This window comes from Lagenorhynchus albirostris, chromosome 15, assembly GCF_949774975.1.
Source record: "Lagenorhynchus albirostris chromosome 15, mLagAlb1.1, whole genome shotgun sequence".
Taxonomy (NCBI): Eukaryota; Metazoa; Chordata; class Mammalia; order Artiodactyla; family Delphinidae; genus Lagenorhynchus; species Lagenorhynchus albirostris.
Genome location: NC_083109.1, coordinates 37,961,471 through 37,976,285, shown reverse-complemented (window position 1 = coordinate 37,976,285; position 14,815 = coordinate 37,961,471). Strand labels below are relative to the sequence as shown.

The 14,815-nt window shown below is 45.6% G+C and overlaps 1 protein-coding gene across 1 annotated transcript; it reads left to right on the top strand.

Annotated features, from left to right (window-relative positions):
• The first annotated feature begins 8,138 nt into the window (after positions 1 to 8,138).
• LOC132505072 (thymosin beta-4-like) lies at positions 8,139 to 8,410 on the top strand. The gene has a single exon (XM_060122947.1). It carries the CDS (start codon positions 8,204 to 8,206, stop codon positions 8,336 to 8,338), a length of 135 nt encoding a protein of 44 aa, XP_059978930.1. The 5' UTR covers positions 8,139 to 8,203; the 3' UTR covers positions 8,339 to 8,410.
• The last annotated feature ends 6,405 nt before the right edge of the window (positions 8,411 to 14,815 follow it).

Sequence of the window (14,815 nt, the reverse complement as noted above, 5' to 3'; positions counted from 1 at the left end):
ACAGAAATGCTCTGTGAGTTACATGTGGGTATGAATTTGTCCAAAATGACTGAACCCACACCAAAGATCTGTGCATTTCACTGACAAGTAATTTATACATCAACTAAAATATATGGGGAAAAGAACGGATGATCCCTCCCGGGGAAGGAGACAGTAACATGAAGATGAAAATGACAACACTCCCATCCTCAAGGACTTTCCAATGACAAGGGAGACACCATCTCTCTGACAAGGTCAAAGAGTGTGGGGAGGAAAAGATAGAGTTGTTGAACACATTTTATAGCATGCATGTGGCCTCCTGTTTTTAAGCCCTGGTGACTGAAAAGTTTTTTTTTTAATCAGTTGAATGGGTAATCCTCAGTCTAAAGTAACTGTTGGAATGGGGGGAAGAGGGGGCAAATGTGCTGTCACCAGACAATAAACAAGATTACAAACTCCAACGTCCCCATTTTGGTGTGGACCACTTTATAGATCGTGTCCCAAGGGCTTCAAGTTTTAAGATTACACATTTCCTTGAAGTCATGGAGCCCCGTTAATCTTCTCTGAAAGGCACAGACTTCATGGGGCTTGAGGAACAAGAAAATATCTACCCCTCTGCCCTGGCCCAACACCCAAAATGCCCACATCACAGATTCCTTAGGGTAAAGCACAGGTGGAACCCTTAAGGACCCAACATCCACATCTTACCCACAGCCCACCTGTAACCCATGACATTTGACAGCTTGCTCTTCCCTTTGCAGAGATTCTCCCTCAGGAGACACCCTTCCTATCCTCCCCTGAGCTTTCCAGCTTTATTCCCTATATCCTTAATGAACATCTCAGCTGATAAATTCATCCCTCTTCCCGGGGACTGAGTCTAGACTATAAGATGATCCAACCTCCTGGAGCCCAAGAAGGGAGGTGGTTCCCTTCAACACCTGGGGATCAGGCAGGGGAAACCACAAAGCTGATGGAGAGGTTCAAAACACCTCCATTCCTAAACTTTTAGCTACTCTTCTGCAGCCGTTGTCCGTTGACCATGGAACATTATGGTGGCGCCCTGTTGGAACCGTTCCGAGTCACTGAGCACCCAGTCAAGCCACTCCCTTCTTCACTCCCGCAGGTCACCCCGTCTCCATGCAAACACAGCAACCAAGCAGACTGACCGATACAAACAAACGCACTTCAGCCCAACAGAAGATCCGAAAACTTTTCAAAACGAAGAAATTACAAGCACCGAGAGGCAGAGTTATATATTTACCCTTTTCATGAAAAAAGAAAAAAAAAATCAAACCTGAGAATAAATCCACCTGTGAGTTCCTATCTCTGTTGAGGTCACCCCAGATCCCTCCTCTTTATTTGCAAACAGTTCAGAAGCCACTGAAGGAAGTCGGCCAATAAACGTTTTTCAAGCCAAGATTAATGGCTGATTTGTCATCTGGGCAGGGAAAGGTGAGCCCGCTGCCTCTGAGAAGGAAGCAAACCGGAGGAGGAGGGGCGGCTGATTTATGGGGTTGAGAGGAGGCTAATTAGAGCCTCATGTGGGGAGATAAGAGAGCCAAGGCATTTGGGGACAGCACAGGGAAAGCGGGGGATGGGGAGTCGGGGAGGAGAGGGGAATTCCAGAGGACATGGAGCAAACAAGGAGCTGGAGAAGGGAGGGGAGGGGTCTCAGACATCAGCTCCACAGAGAAGCAGAGACACTAAATGTGGATTCCAAGAAAATGCATGTGTGGAAAACTGGAAGCCACGAAAATAAGGCCCATGTTCCTGCACCTCAGAGAAGACCTGAAAACCAAGTCCTTGTGGCTTAATTTTGAACAGCTGCCCCCATCCCCCTCTCCCGTGATGGCCCACCAGTGGCCAGCATGCCCAGGGTCACCAGCTGGCCCTCCTTTGCCTTCTGATGCCAATGTCCCCCGACACAGCCTGCTCAGTGGTCCCTGGGTGGGTTGGCTCATTAGAAATTATCATCCAAGGCAATTTCTTGGATCTTCACCTGGAAGGTTTGCCCTCCCGGCAGCCACGTTTGCATCTGTCAAGTGACCCGAGGCAGGAGGAGCCACCATAGATCCAGTGTGGATGAACAGGCGTGAGGAGAATCAGCACAGGGAGGACAGGACACCCGCTCCTGAGGGACAGACACCCAGGCCCACAGGCGGAGGTGGCCTGTGCAGGAGCTGGTGCTGCTCCAGGCACGGGAGAAGCCCGAGGTCAGGACCACTGGAGTGGGACGGGGGGAGGAAGGGGCGAGTAGGCGACAACCTGCCTTACGTTCCCGAGGAGGGGTTCCTAGTCCCAGGACAGCTGAGTGCCTTACAACGCGTGCGTGTGCGTGCGTGCGCGTGCGCACAAAAAGTACGCATGTTGCTTCCGTGGGTGTGTTGCGTACGTGCGCGTGCATGCGTGCGCCTATGTGTGCGCGTGCACATCTGCAAGCGCTCATTCCCGTCTCATCACCCTTAGATAATCAACCTGGGAACTCGCCATCTTTACTGGGGTGATGTGTTCAGGTGTAGAATACAGGCAGGAAGTCCCTCAAGCATCGCCCTAAAACACATTTTAAAAATGAGAAGAGAAGGCAGGGAAAGAAAGGGAGAGAGGCAAGGAGGGAGAGGAAGAGAGAAAAAGGAAAAAGAGAGAAAGGAAAGAGGAAAGGAGGGAGGAAGAATAAAGAGAGAAAGAAGGAGGACAGAGAGAAAGGGAGAGACAGGGAAAGAAGAAAGCAAAGCAAGCAGGCAGCTGGTGCAAGACCTCAGTAAGTGTCTTTTCTCCCGTTCTCCTGTCTTTTAATAAATCACTGTAGCAGCCTGTGACAGTCTCTGTTATCCCTAAATGCTCAAGCTAACAGCTTTTCTTGGAGACTATTCAAGTGGCTGCCAGGGCGGCCCTCACACTGCCCCCTGTAATTCAGCTAGAAAAGCAAGCCTGAAGTCAATATTCATTGCGCAGGGTGAGAATTACCCGGACACAATGAAATGGTAATGAGCCGGCTCACAAAGGAGGCAAGCCTGATAATCAGCTTTTAAGGAGGTGCTGGGCACACGAGGCTGCCAGGCCCAGAGCTCCCACCTGAGGGGCCTGACCTCGGCCCCCTCCATCTGCGGGCATTGCAGCGGCAGAAGGCCGACTGGAGACCAAGGGAACCTCGCCAGGCCCTCTTCCCTGGCCACTCCTCTCCGTTTTGCCATTTGGGGCCTTCAAAGCACCTAACATGTGACGACAAAAAGCCATTTCACAGCCACAGCCCCTACGCTGGCTTTCAGATGAGTCAGGGCGGAGGCCAGCAGATGGGAAACCGAAAATCCTGCAGCGGTACCCGGTGTCCATGCTCAGTGCACTCAGAGGTCATTACCGGATACATCAGTACACCTGAGCAGGAAGTCCCCAAAATAAGGAGAATTGAGGGGTGGAGTTAGACACTGCATAGTTATATATGTCGGTAGTTTCGAATAAACAAGGGAATTTATTTGACAAGATTTCACTTAATATACCTTTCTTAACAGGCAGATTTTTTCATCTCCTCAATAAAGGTAGAATCAAAGAAGGGTCCAAGTAAGATGAAGCCACCAGACCAATGGCCACATGAGAGGTGCATTTAGACGGCCATGGCTATGGATTCGTTCTAGGGTGGTTGGCATCCCTGGATTTAAAGAGAATTTTTTTCTTCAAAACTTCAATTTTATTTTATCTTGTGTTTCCTACCCATCTGTTTCTGTCTGCCAATAGGCTGCTGTCAAGAAATATTCTGATCATTCCAGGGTAAATCTGTTATCGTCAATAGCATCATCACCATTTATATTTGTACCTCTAGTGATTGCAAAATTAAGTTAGGTGACCTATAAAAATGCATGCCAAAAAGCAAGGTGACTTACGATTCAAAATAAAGGGCGAAGGGAAAATCAGGGGAAGAGATGAAATGAAGCCCGAGGTTTTGCCTCGTTGCAGAGCTGAGCTAGCACTTGGTTCCTGGCTTTTTAGTCACCAGCTCAAAGAGGGAAAAACATAGTCCTTTAGGTCAGTGAATCTGAACCCAAGCCCAAACATTCTGATGTATGTGGCCTGGGGGTGGGGGACCCAGGCTTCTGTATTTTTCAAAGCTCCCCTGTGAGGTAACAACACCCCAGTTGCTCATGAGATAAGCAACCATGAAGCTTCTACAAAGGACATTGTGTTGGATGGGGAGGAAAATAAAACCCTTTGAGCAACTCCTTTACAGTGAGAGCAATAAAGGGTATGACATTAAGACACGAATACAGCACATGGAAACACAGAGGAAATTGAGGAGGAGGGAAGGGCATTCCAGGGAAAAGAAATAGCATGAGGAAAGAAACAGAAGCATGCACACAAGTCATGGAATGTTTAGTGGGCTGGCCAGCAAGAACATAGACACATGTGGAGGAAACTCAGCATGTTGATGCAAAGGAAGTTGTGAAGAATCCCACATGCCCTGTTCAAGGACTGAGACTAAGAACACAAGGTCCAGCTGCCTGGGTTCAAATCCCAGCTCCCCTCCTAACTAGCATCTGAGAACCTGCACTCATTGCTTACCTTCTTTGGGCCTCAGTAAAATGTGGACAGGAGAATATCTGTAAAATGGGGACAGGAGAATACCTACCTTCTAGGAATAAGTGAGATATTCTATGTAAGTTTCGAACCTAGCATCTGATACATTAACTGCTATTATTATTACCATTATTATTGCTGGTACTATTCCCTATGTAATGAGAACAAGGGAATAAAATTATTTTCAGGAAATACCTTCTAGATGTTCATCTTTTTGTATATTATCTTATTTAATTTTGTAACAACCCAGTTGAATAGGCATTATTATTGTTATCCCCAGTAAGCCCACTGAATCTGAGCATAGTTAAGCCCTGTGCCCATGTTTGTACAGCAAGAAGAGGGTCAAATTGAGATTCAAACCCGGAAACTAAAATATTCTAATGATAAACTGGGACCAGTTTATAGTAAAGGGAATAACGCTTAAGTTTCAGGGTTACCTCTCTCACTTTCCCAGGCTCTGCAATGCTCTGAATCTAATTTTGCATTCACACTGTTGTATTCTTTTTCTTATGGAGTATCCCCTAGATTTGTATAAGTTTAGGTTTTCCAAAACCTGGATCCACCTCAATGATGATATATGAATGACACGGTATGATCACAACTGGTTCTAAAAAATGAACAAGCGTAAAGTGATAGGAAGAAGGCCAGGAGAAAATGTGTTTTGTGGATAGAGATAAAGAGTTAAACATTAGGCACGCTGCATTTGACGAGACCGCAGACCAACCAGGTCGAGATGTCGTAAAAATAGGTCCAGAAAGCGCATAGCAAGAGATTCAGATAGGTAATAATGGGTGGATAGTGTTGACACTATAGTAGACATTATTTCCCATAAAGAATGTTCTAGAGCTTATGGCTACCATACAGCAGCCACCAGCCACCTATGGCTATTTAAGTTTAAATTAAATAAAATGTAAAATTCATTTCCTCTGGCCCACTAGCCACATGTCAGGTGTTCAATGGTGAGCAGCTATGGTACTGGACAGCGTAGATACACAACATTTCCACCATTGCAGAGAGTTCTAGTGGACGGTGCTGGTCCAGAAAGCTAGAAGATGTTTAAGGACAGACTCACAGGAAAACATCTGAGGGATGAAAGAAGGAAGAGGACAGTGAATAAAGATAAAGGAAAGTGACCAGCAGAATCAGGAGGAGAACCAGGACACAGAGATCCCAGCAAAGAGAATTTCAAAGGAAGAGTTTATTCAGCAGCTCAGCAGTCAGCGAAAGAGACAGCCACAGACTCCCAGCACAGAACTAATGCACGTCCAAACGGCCACCTGCAAACCCTGTGTCTCAGCCCGTCCAGCTGCTGTAACAAAACAGCACAGACAAGGCGGCTTATGAACAACAGAAATTTACTGCTCACAGATCTGGAGGCTGCAAATCCAAGATCAGGGTGCCAGCATGGTCTGGTGAGGACCCTCTTTCAGGTCACAGACTCCTCTTGTGTCCTCACGTCGTGGGAGAGGCCTGGGAGCTCTCCGGGACCTCTTTTATAAGAGCACTGATTCCATTCATGAGGGCTCCACCCTCAGGACCTAAGTACCTCCCAAAGGCCCCGCCTTCTAACACCATCACACTGGGCTTGAGGGTCCCAACACGTTAATGTCTGGGGGACACAAACTTTCAGGCCAAACCCCTCTGCATGAGTGCTCCCAAAAAGACCTTGAAAATGCACCGTTTTCCTACAGCCACAAACAGGCCCTGAACTTGGCCCTGCCCAGAAAGAAAACCTTGAGAAGGACAAAGGACAGCTGTAGCTGGAGAAGCAGATGCCCAGAGGCCTGCTTTCTCTCCCTCCCCTCTGCAGAATCCTTTAAAATCATACACAAACGAACAAGACACATGCCTGCCCGTGCCAACACACAGATCTCCAGCGGGCGGCTGCCTGCATACCTACGCCACTTCCCGTTTGCTTGTGCAATTACCTGCAGTTCACGTAAGAATGCATGTTCTGAGCGCAGCCTTTTCTGGCCCGCACATGTATGCGCATATTTTGAAGGTGCAAATGAGGCGCCGAGCATAGCTTTTTAATGTAGCCCTAAGGGGTACATTATTCTAACCAGCACTAACAGAGGCGACCCACGTTAAGGCAGCGACTTTAGGCCCCACTAGAGGCAACAATGTCAAACAAGCACACAGACCTAGTCTCCCCACGTGGCTCAACGCTCTTCTTATGCCCTTCACTTCTGTCTCCTCCCATTAAAGTTCCACTGCCCCAAAGCTCCCACCTGGTACAAAGTCTCTCCAAACCCTTCCCCAGACTCCTGCCCTGATCTCCCAGGTATTTACACAGGGACCTGGGTCTGTCTTCCCTTCCTAATTATGACCTTGTCTTTCTAAACTTTGTCCACCACACAGGGTCACATGTCAACATTTTGAAATGTGTCCCGGTGCCTCTTCTGGAACGTGTTCTTCAGTCACAGAGTCTGTAGCTGTAGCAGAGTCTGGCCAGGTGTTCAACAAACCATCTTCCCTTTTGCTCCTAACACAGCTGGACCACATTTCCCAGCCTCCCTTGTGGTTCTATTCAGCCACGTGACCCAGTTCTGGCCATGAGAAAGGGGAAAGAAGTGATATATATGACACCTCCAGGTTGAGATGAGTAGGAGATGTTCCTTCTACGTATTTGCCCTCTTCCCTCATCTACTGGCTGGAAACAGAACTCTTGGTGGAAGGCTCCGTGGCCTTGAATGACACAGCAACTAGACAGGAGGAGCCTGGGTTCCTGAGTGACTGTGTGGAACAGAGCTCCTCCCCCACTCCCCTGCCCACCCTTACTGGATGGTAATAAAGGCAAGGAATAAACCTCTACTGTATTAAGATCCTGAGATTTGGGGGTTGTTTGCTATAGCAATCAGTCTATCCTGATGTGGTAAATGGATTGTGAAATTTCTCCCAATTATTTCCCTCCCATGCAATGTGATTTAGTAGTTTCTTCCATCAAGTGTTAGAGTCTGTTTTCCATCCCTTGAACATAGGATTGGCCACAGAACTTGCTCTCACAAATGAAACACAGCAGAAGTGACCATGTGCCATGTCCAAGCCTAGCAGTTAACAGGCAATTGCCTGCTTTCACGTGGTTATAAAAAATAGTTTGTAATTAATCTGTTGAAACCTACCAATGAAAGGATGCTTCTCAAATCTTTCAAGTTGCTTTTAAAAGTTTCTTCTCTTTAGAAATATCACCACTTCTCCCAACAAAGTGTATTTAGTCGAAATTTGTTTTGTAAATGATTCCTTTCAGAGTCTTTGAAAAAGAAAGCAAAAAGCCAGATCTAACCTCCATTCTTTACAAATATCTCAGATTCCCTACTAAAAAAGGCTGGGCGAAGTGAGAGTAGCATTGACATATATACACTACCAAATGTAAAATAGATAGCTGGTGGGAAGCAGCAGCATAGCACAAGGAGATCAGCTCTGTGCTTTGCCATGACCTAGAGAGGTGGGATAGGGAGGGTGGGAGGGAGGCTCAAGGGGGAGGGAATATGGGGATATATGCATGCATATGGCTGATTCACTTTGTTGTACAACAGAAACTAACACAGCTTTGTGAAGCAATTATACTCCAATAAAGATGTATTTAAGGCACTCGGCGGCGACCACTGCGCAGGTCGGACCTCGTTCGCTCCTAACTCGCTCCGCTTCCTCTGCAGCCATGTCTGACAAACCCGATATGGCTGAGGTTGAGAAATTCGATAAGTCGAAACTGAAGAAAACAGAAACGAAAGAGAAAAATCCACTGCCTTCACAAGAAACGATTGAACAGGAGAAGCAAGCAGGCGAGTCGTAATGAGGCGTGCGCCGCCAATATGCACTGTACATTCCACGAGCATTGCCTTCTTATTTTACTTCTTTTAGCTGTTTAACTTTGTAAGATGCAAAGAGGTTGGATCAAGTTTAAATGACTGTGCTGCCCTTTTTCACATCAAAGAATGGAGAACTACTGACAACGAAGGCCGCGCCTGCCTCCCATCCGCCTGTCTGGCTGGCAGGGAAGGAAAAGAACTTGCATGTTGGTGAAGGAGGCTGAGTGGGACGACAGTGAAATCTAGAGTAAAGAGCAAACTGGTCCAAGGTGTCCTGCGGGCTGTAAAATGCAGTTTAATCAGAGTGCCATTTTTTTTTTTTTTTGCTGTTGTTGTTCAAATGATTTTAATTATTGGAATGCACAATTTTTTAATATGCAAATAAAAAGTTTTAAAACCTGAAAAAAAAAGATGTATTTAAAAAAATAAAACAACAACAAAAAAAAGGCTGGGGGATGTTTTGGAACTGAGATTGACAGTTACCTCTGTTGGTTCAAAGATGAGGTGGGAATTTGATGGTTCTGAGACCTTCTATTTCATGTATGGAATAAAAACCTTTCATCACAGCAGCCCTTGACCAGTACTGAGTTTTTCTCTGCATTAATAACTGTTATGCTTCATAGCAGCATGTCTATCTATCCTTTGTGGAATGAACTAAGGGATAACTATAAATAACATCTTCCCATATCTTCACACCTGAAAAAAGAAAAAAAAAAAAACGAAAGCAGGTTTTTCTTAAAAGCTCTGTGTTTGATTTAGTATTGTTTCAATATTAGCTCACAACAGCACTAAACATGAAGCCATTGTATCGATTATTTGAATTACATTCAGTTTTTCCACTTGTTTGCAAGGTCTCCTTAAGCGGTCTATTTTGGGCTGGGAGTTTTTTCAGTGGTTCCACTGAAGGAAGTACCCACTTGTTCTGAACAGCACTTCATGTCTGCAACAGTGCTTCTCAAGTTTTAACATATCTCCTGGAGATCTTGTTAAAGTGCAGATATTCTGATGCAGTAGGTCTGGGGTCAGGACTGATATTTTGCATTTCTAACAAGCTCGCCAAGTAATGTTGCTGAAGGTGGTCCACGAACCACACAAGAGTCTAGAGTGGACTTTTACTGTGCTGGATTTTCCAAGGCTTAACATTTTACTAGGATGGGACAGGATGTAATACATGAAGATCAGCCCAGAAAATAGGCAGTGATTTTCATAATACCTGTAATTCACCCTGTGATCACCAACCTAAACTCAGTCCTATGGGATGCCAAAGGTGTCACCACCTAGATGGTTGTTCAATGAATGAACGCATATGTGTTCACACAGGAAGCAGTGCTGGTACATCTTTACGTTCTCAATTCACATCTAAAATCGTTTCACATTCTAAAGAGTCTGGATTCCCCCACCTCTTTCCACAATTCTGTTCCCTTTCCTTGCCTATCACTATTACCAACCTGCCACCTTGAATATAGATCAACTAAGGCTAAATAACACAGGTGGTATCTACTGACCCAAGCACTCATGGTAAGGTTGGATCTTTTTAATCCACTTGTTTGGTCTACCTGTCCACTTGATAGCAATCCCTACAGGTGGGATTCGGAATTCTATGGGTAGCACATAGAACCAATTCAGCAGGAGAGCTTTTCTAAGGAGCTTATAGCCTCTGAGGTTTGGGTTAAGCCCTTAAATGAGGATGTCTTTCAATTCCATGATCACAGTACTCAGATCAAGTGTGTTTCTTTAGCCATTAATCCACCATCTAGGAAGGCTTATTCCTTATAGCTTGACACAAAAAGTATGGTTCATGGATTAATAGAAAGGTCCATCAATTGAGGAATAGGAAAGTAGGTTCTGGCTCCAATTCTGCCCCCTAATTAGCTGGGTGAGCTTGCACAAGGCATGGTGCTTCCTTAAGTGTCACTGCTATTAATTATAAAAATAAGTTTCTAGCTCCAACATTTCTCCCAGGTAAGACTTCCCTTGACCTGAAATGCCTCCAGACCAGAGGCTGCTCACAGCAAGTGACCCACACAGCACAGCCCTGTGACAACACCCACTTCTGCCCATGGATCCTTGGCTACTGCAGATCAGGCAGGAAGGGCCCCCAGAACATTTAACGCCAGCTCCTTCATTTAGCACTAGAAGAAACTGAGGTCCTGGGAGGCAAGACAACTCCTCCAAGGTCACATGGCTTGTCAAGGGCAGAGCAGGGACAAGGACACACGTTTCCTAATTCTTAGGTCAACGGTGTGTATGACAACCCGTGAACTCAAGAAGTCACATCAGGATTAAAAGTTGCCCCTCCTGGGACCTCCCTGTCAGTCCAGGGGTTAAGACTTTGCCTTCCAGTGCAGGGGGTTCGGGTTCGATCCCTGGTCAGGGAGCTAGGATCCCACATGCCTTGCGGCCAAAACACCAAAACGTAAAGCAAAAGCAATATTGTAACAAATTCAATAAAGACTTTAAAAATGGTCCACATCAAAAAAAAAAAAAACAGTTGAGGCCACCTTCTTCTGCATAAAGAGGACTTCACAAACATTTGTTAGATGAGAAAATGAGTATCTCCTTTGCATTTTCTCTTCTTTCAGAGACATATCCGTAGGTGTTTAGAGTCGCTGTGTGTGTAGCAGGGCCTTTGGTGCCCTTCCCAAATTCCCTCAGCATCTACCTCTATACGGCAAACTGAGGCTCTCCTCCCGAGGGCTTCTTTTCTGGCCACAAGATCATGGTCAGCCCGAGTGCAGGTCATCTCAGATGTGCTGGAGAGTGAGATCCCTGAAGCAGCCCGCGATCATTGGTGGATGGAGAGGTGGTGGAGCGGTGGGTCATTTCGGCAGCTTTCTCACCCCCGCAGTGGGCTGACTCGGAGGCACATTCTGCAGTGTTCCAGAGGCAAAGTGCCTCCGCAGGACTGGGCTCCAGCTGCCCACGCTGGTAACCGGCTTGATAACGCTCACTTTATCTCTTCCATCCCTTCCCTGTCTCACTTCCCTACTCCCCTGCAAGCATTTCCTGGAATCATCTCCCAAATAAACTACTTGTGATGAAATCCTCATCTTAGCGTTTGCTTCTGGGGAATCCGAACCAAGACACGGGGGTATCAGCTTGGTGGAGATAGAGCTTTCAATGGGTCCCTTAAATTCTTTTTGCTATGACAACTTGATTTTTATCTGACTCTGGCAGAGTTTGGGTTTCCCCACGAGCAGGTCCTGAGGAAAAGCCTTGGGTGCAGGCAGGTTACTTGGGAAGTGTCTCAGGAAGTACAAGTGAGAGAGGGGAGCAGGGACACAAGGAAGGTAAAGAAAGCCAATACACAGTGTGTTTGTGAGTGGGTTGCTATGGGAAACTGGGAGTACAACACCAGGGCCCCCCGCAAAGGGCTGTATAGAACGCACCCTAGAATTATGCACTGAGGGGCAAAAAGCTGGGTGCTGATTCACTAATCCCCCTCCTGAGGGCGTTTGCCCTGTAAACAGGCAACGCACACCCTGAAGGTCACAGGACACCCTGAGACAGAGACACCAGAAGCTCTCAGTGTGCCCCCAAACCACCTGCCAGGGGCCTCCAGGAAACAAGCCGTGTCTGCCATAGACACCGTTTGTAGGACTTTTACTACATCAAAATGCTGCTCTGCTCAGTAGATGGTCACCTTGCTATCCCTGGAGACTACTCAGAGCCTCCCAAGTTCTGAGCCTGCCTTCCTTGAGCTTCCTTGAAAGGCACCCCTGAATCCATCAGGGTCCAATTGCAAAGTTTCTCCATCAGCTGAGAAGCAGGTAAGATGAGAAATGGACCCGCAGAAGAAAAATGAGCCTGCCTCTCCCCAGTCAGGTCACGAGCTGAAGTAAAACTGCTCAGTGGCCACGTCAGGCCCAAGCTGGGCCCGTCGTCAGCACCTTCTCCCCGAGGCCGGGCTGTCAGGGTCCTGGGACCGCACAAGTCCTTTCTTTGATGGCTCCCTGTACAGTGTCACCGAGATGGCCTGGTCGGAGGGCCCGAGGTCAAGGCACTATCAGGGATAAGGTTTCTTAAGTGCCATGTGTGAGACACCATCTGACACTGTTTATACATCGACTTAGCCCCCTTATTGACCACAGGACAGAAGTTAAAAGCATTGCTTTTGGAACTCAAATGTGTTAACTTCTGAAGTGATGTTTGAATTAGGGTTAAGAAAGGGCCGAAGTTTTGATGGGCTGATAGGAGGGAAAGAAAAGGTAAAAGAAAAAAGGAAAGAAAGTAAATTAACTAAAACTTCTTTTATCCAGAAAGGAAATTGAATTATTTTGACTAAAACCAAGAGACTTGTTTGTAATGAATCTATTAACTTTGGGGTTGTCATGAGATGGCTACAGACATGTCTGAATTCTGCCGCTGCCCAAATGAGGCAGCTAATCTATTAAACTCAACTGCTGGTTCTTGAAGGAGCTCACACAAAAAAGTAACTTCCCTCTTCAATAGATAAAGGCCAGAAAGGGGAGCACCCACTGGAGTCAGACCCAAGGCCATCACTTGACAGTCAAAGACAGCAGCAGCCTAAATCTAAAGGTTGCCCAGTTAAGGATGGAATATTGGCACAGGAAGAAGACACAAACACTCCACAGCTCAGGTTGTTGAAATTTGGCACTCCTTCCCTGAAATGCCTTTGTATTCCTAACACAACAGCTAGCAAATACATTTCCCACACTTTCATGAACAATGTGATAAAATGCCTGATCTGTGTTACATAGTAGAGTTGACAATTTTTAGCTAATGTATTCTTATCTACTTATGTGGCATAATGGGAAGCAGTGGCAATTAAGATAATTAGATATGAATAGGAAGCAGCTCTTCTGATTAGAATCAAAGATTGAGCTTGCTGGATATTCGGCACATGGACATCAATGTGTGTGGCATGTTATGAGCTGGAGTGGTCACACTTCTGCAATGTGGTAACAATTATTGCATTAGTGACGACCATGAGGCATGACAAGGTGCTGGGGTCCCTTTTGTACTGTACAGAAAAGAGCAAATGATGTTCAATGGGGTTTGGAAAGTTTATTAAACTCTATTGTGTTCTAATTCTTTTTAAATTAACAAAGTGAATTAAATCTGGGTTAACTGTCTATTAAACTATATAGCTGATGAACAAAAGGCTCGCCAGAGAAGAGTTTACTGTGGAAATGACCAGCCCAGTCATAAATAGACCAGAATCCTAAGAAAATAAATGAAATGATGTCTGTAAGTAAAATAGCCAGAAGCAAAAATTCTGTGTTAATATGAACTAGGAGGTATTTATAGGCAACTTTAAGAATGTTTTAAAATGATTTTGGACTACATTCATAATATTAAGAAACAATAAAGATCTAAGTCATTTAATAGCCTCTGTATTAAATGTAATGTGGGTACAGATATTTCACAGAATCTAGATGTTTGCTAAAGATGGTTTTGTACAGTCTTTGTGTCTCTTATAAAATCATGTCTTATAAAACGTTTAGCTCGTTTTGAGCTTTGGAAATAAAAATTGAGATTTTCATGTAATTGTTCAGTAAATACTCGAAGGATATCAACACTGCTGTCCTACCAAGATACACATCTGAAGACATCCAAATGGCCTGAACTTACCCAGATGGCAGGGACACTTTCCAAATGATCAGGTAAGGGGAATGCCCAGATGGTCTAAGCATGTTTAAGTTCACGTGTATAAGCGGCAGGATGAGGGATGAGGTGGTATGTGTATACATCATAATACAAGGGGCTAGAATTGATCATCCTTTAGGTTCTAGAACAATACTTGTGCTTCAAAAATTTAGAATGTAGACTTTAGAGCTGTCAGGACTGCATTCTCTGAGAGTCACTGAAGAAGCCATTCGTGAGTTACTCAAGAATTATTAACGGAGGGCTTCCCTGGTGGCGCAGTGGTTGAGAGTCCGCCTGCCGATGCAGGGGACACGGATTCGTGCCGCCGTCCGGGAATATCCCACATGCTGCGGAGCAGCTGGGCCCGTGAGCCATGACCGCTGAGCCTGTGTGTCCGGAGCCTGTGCTACGCAATGGGAGAGGCCACAGCAGTGAGGGGCCCACGTACCGCAAAAAAAAAAAAAAAAAAAAAAGTGAAATCATGACTTGTATAGAAAATGGTGAAGTTTGGACCGGTTTACTCTGAAACATACCCCCAAAATTGATGTGGTTTCCAATGACACCAAGGAGTAAAGACAACAGAAAATAACATGGTTTCTTGTCATATTGGACAACAATTTTTCTTCCAAATTCATCTTCACAAGGCTCCTTTCTCCTGTTCTGATAATTAAGGTTGGCATGAATACGTTACTCAGCTTCAACTTCTCAGTAGAATCAATAGTAACACTAGTGAACAATTATGGAAAACTTAATAGTGCTGTACGTCAATTAACTCAACTTTCACAACTGTTCTATTGTCATCAGCCCATTTAATAGGTGAGAAAACTCTGAAGCAAGGACATTGCCCAAGG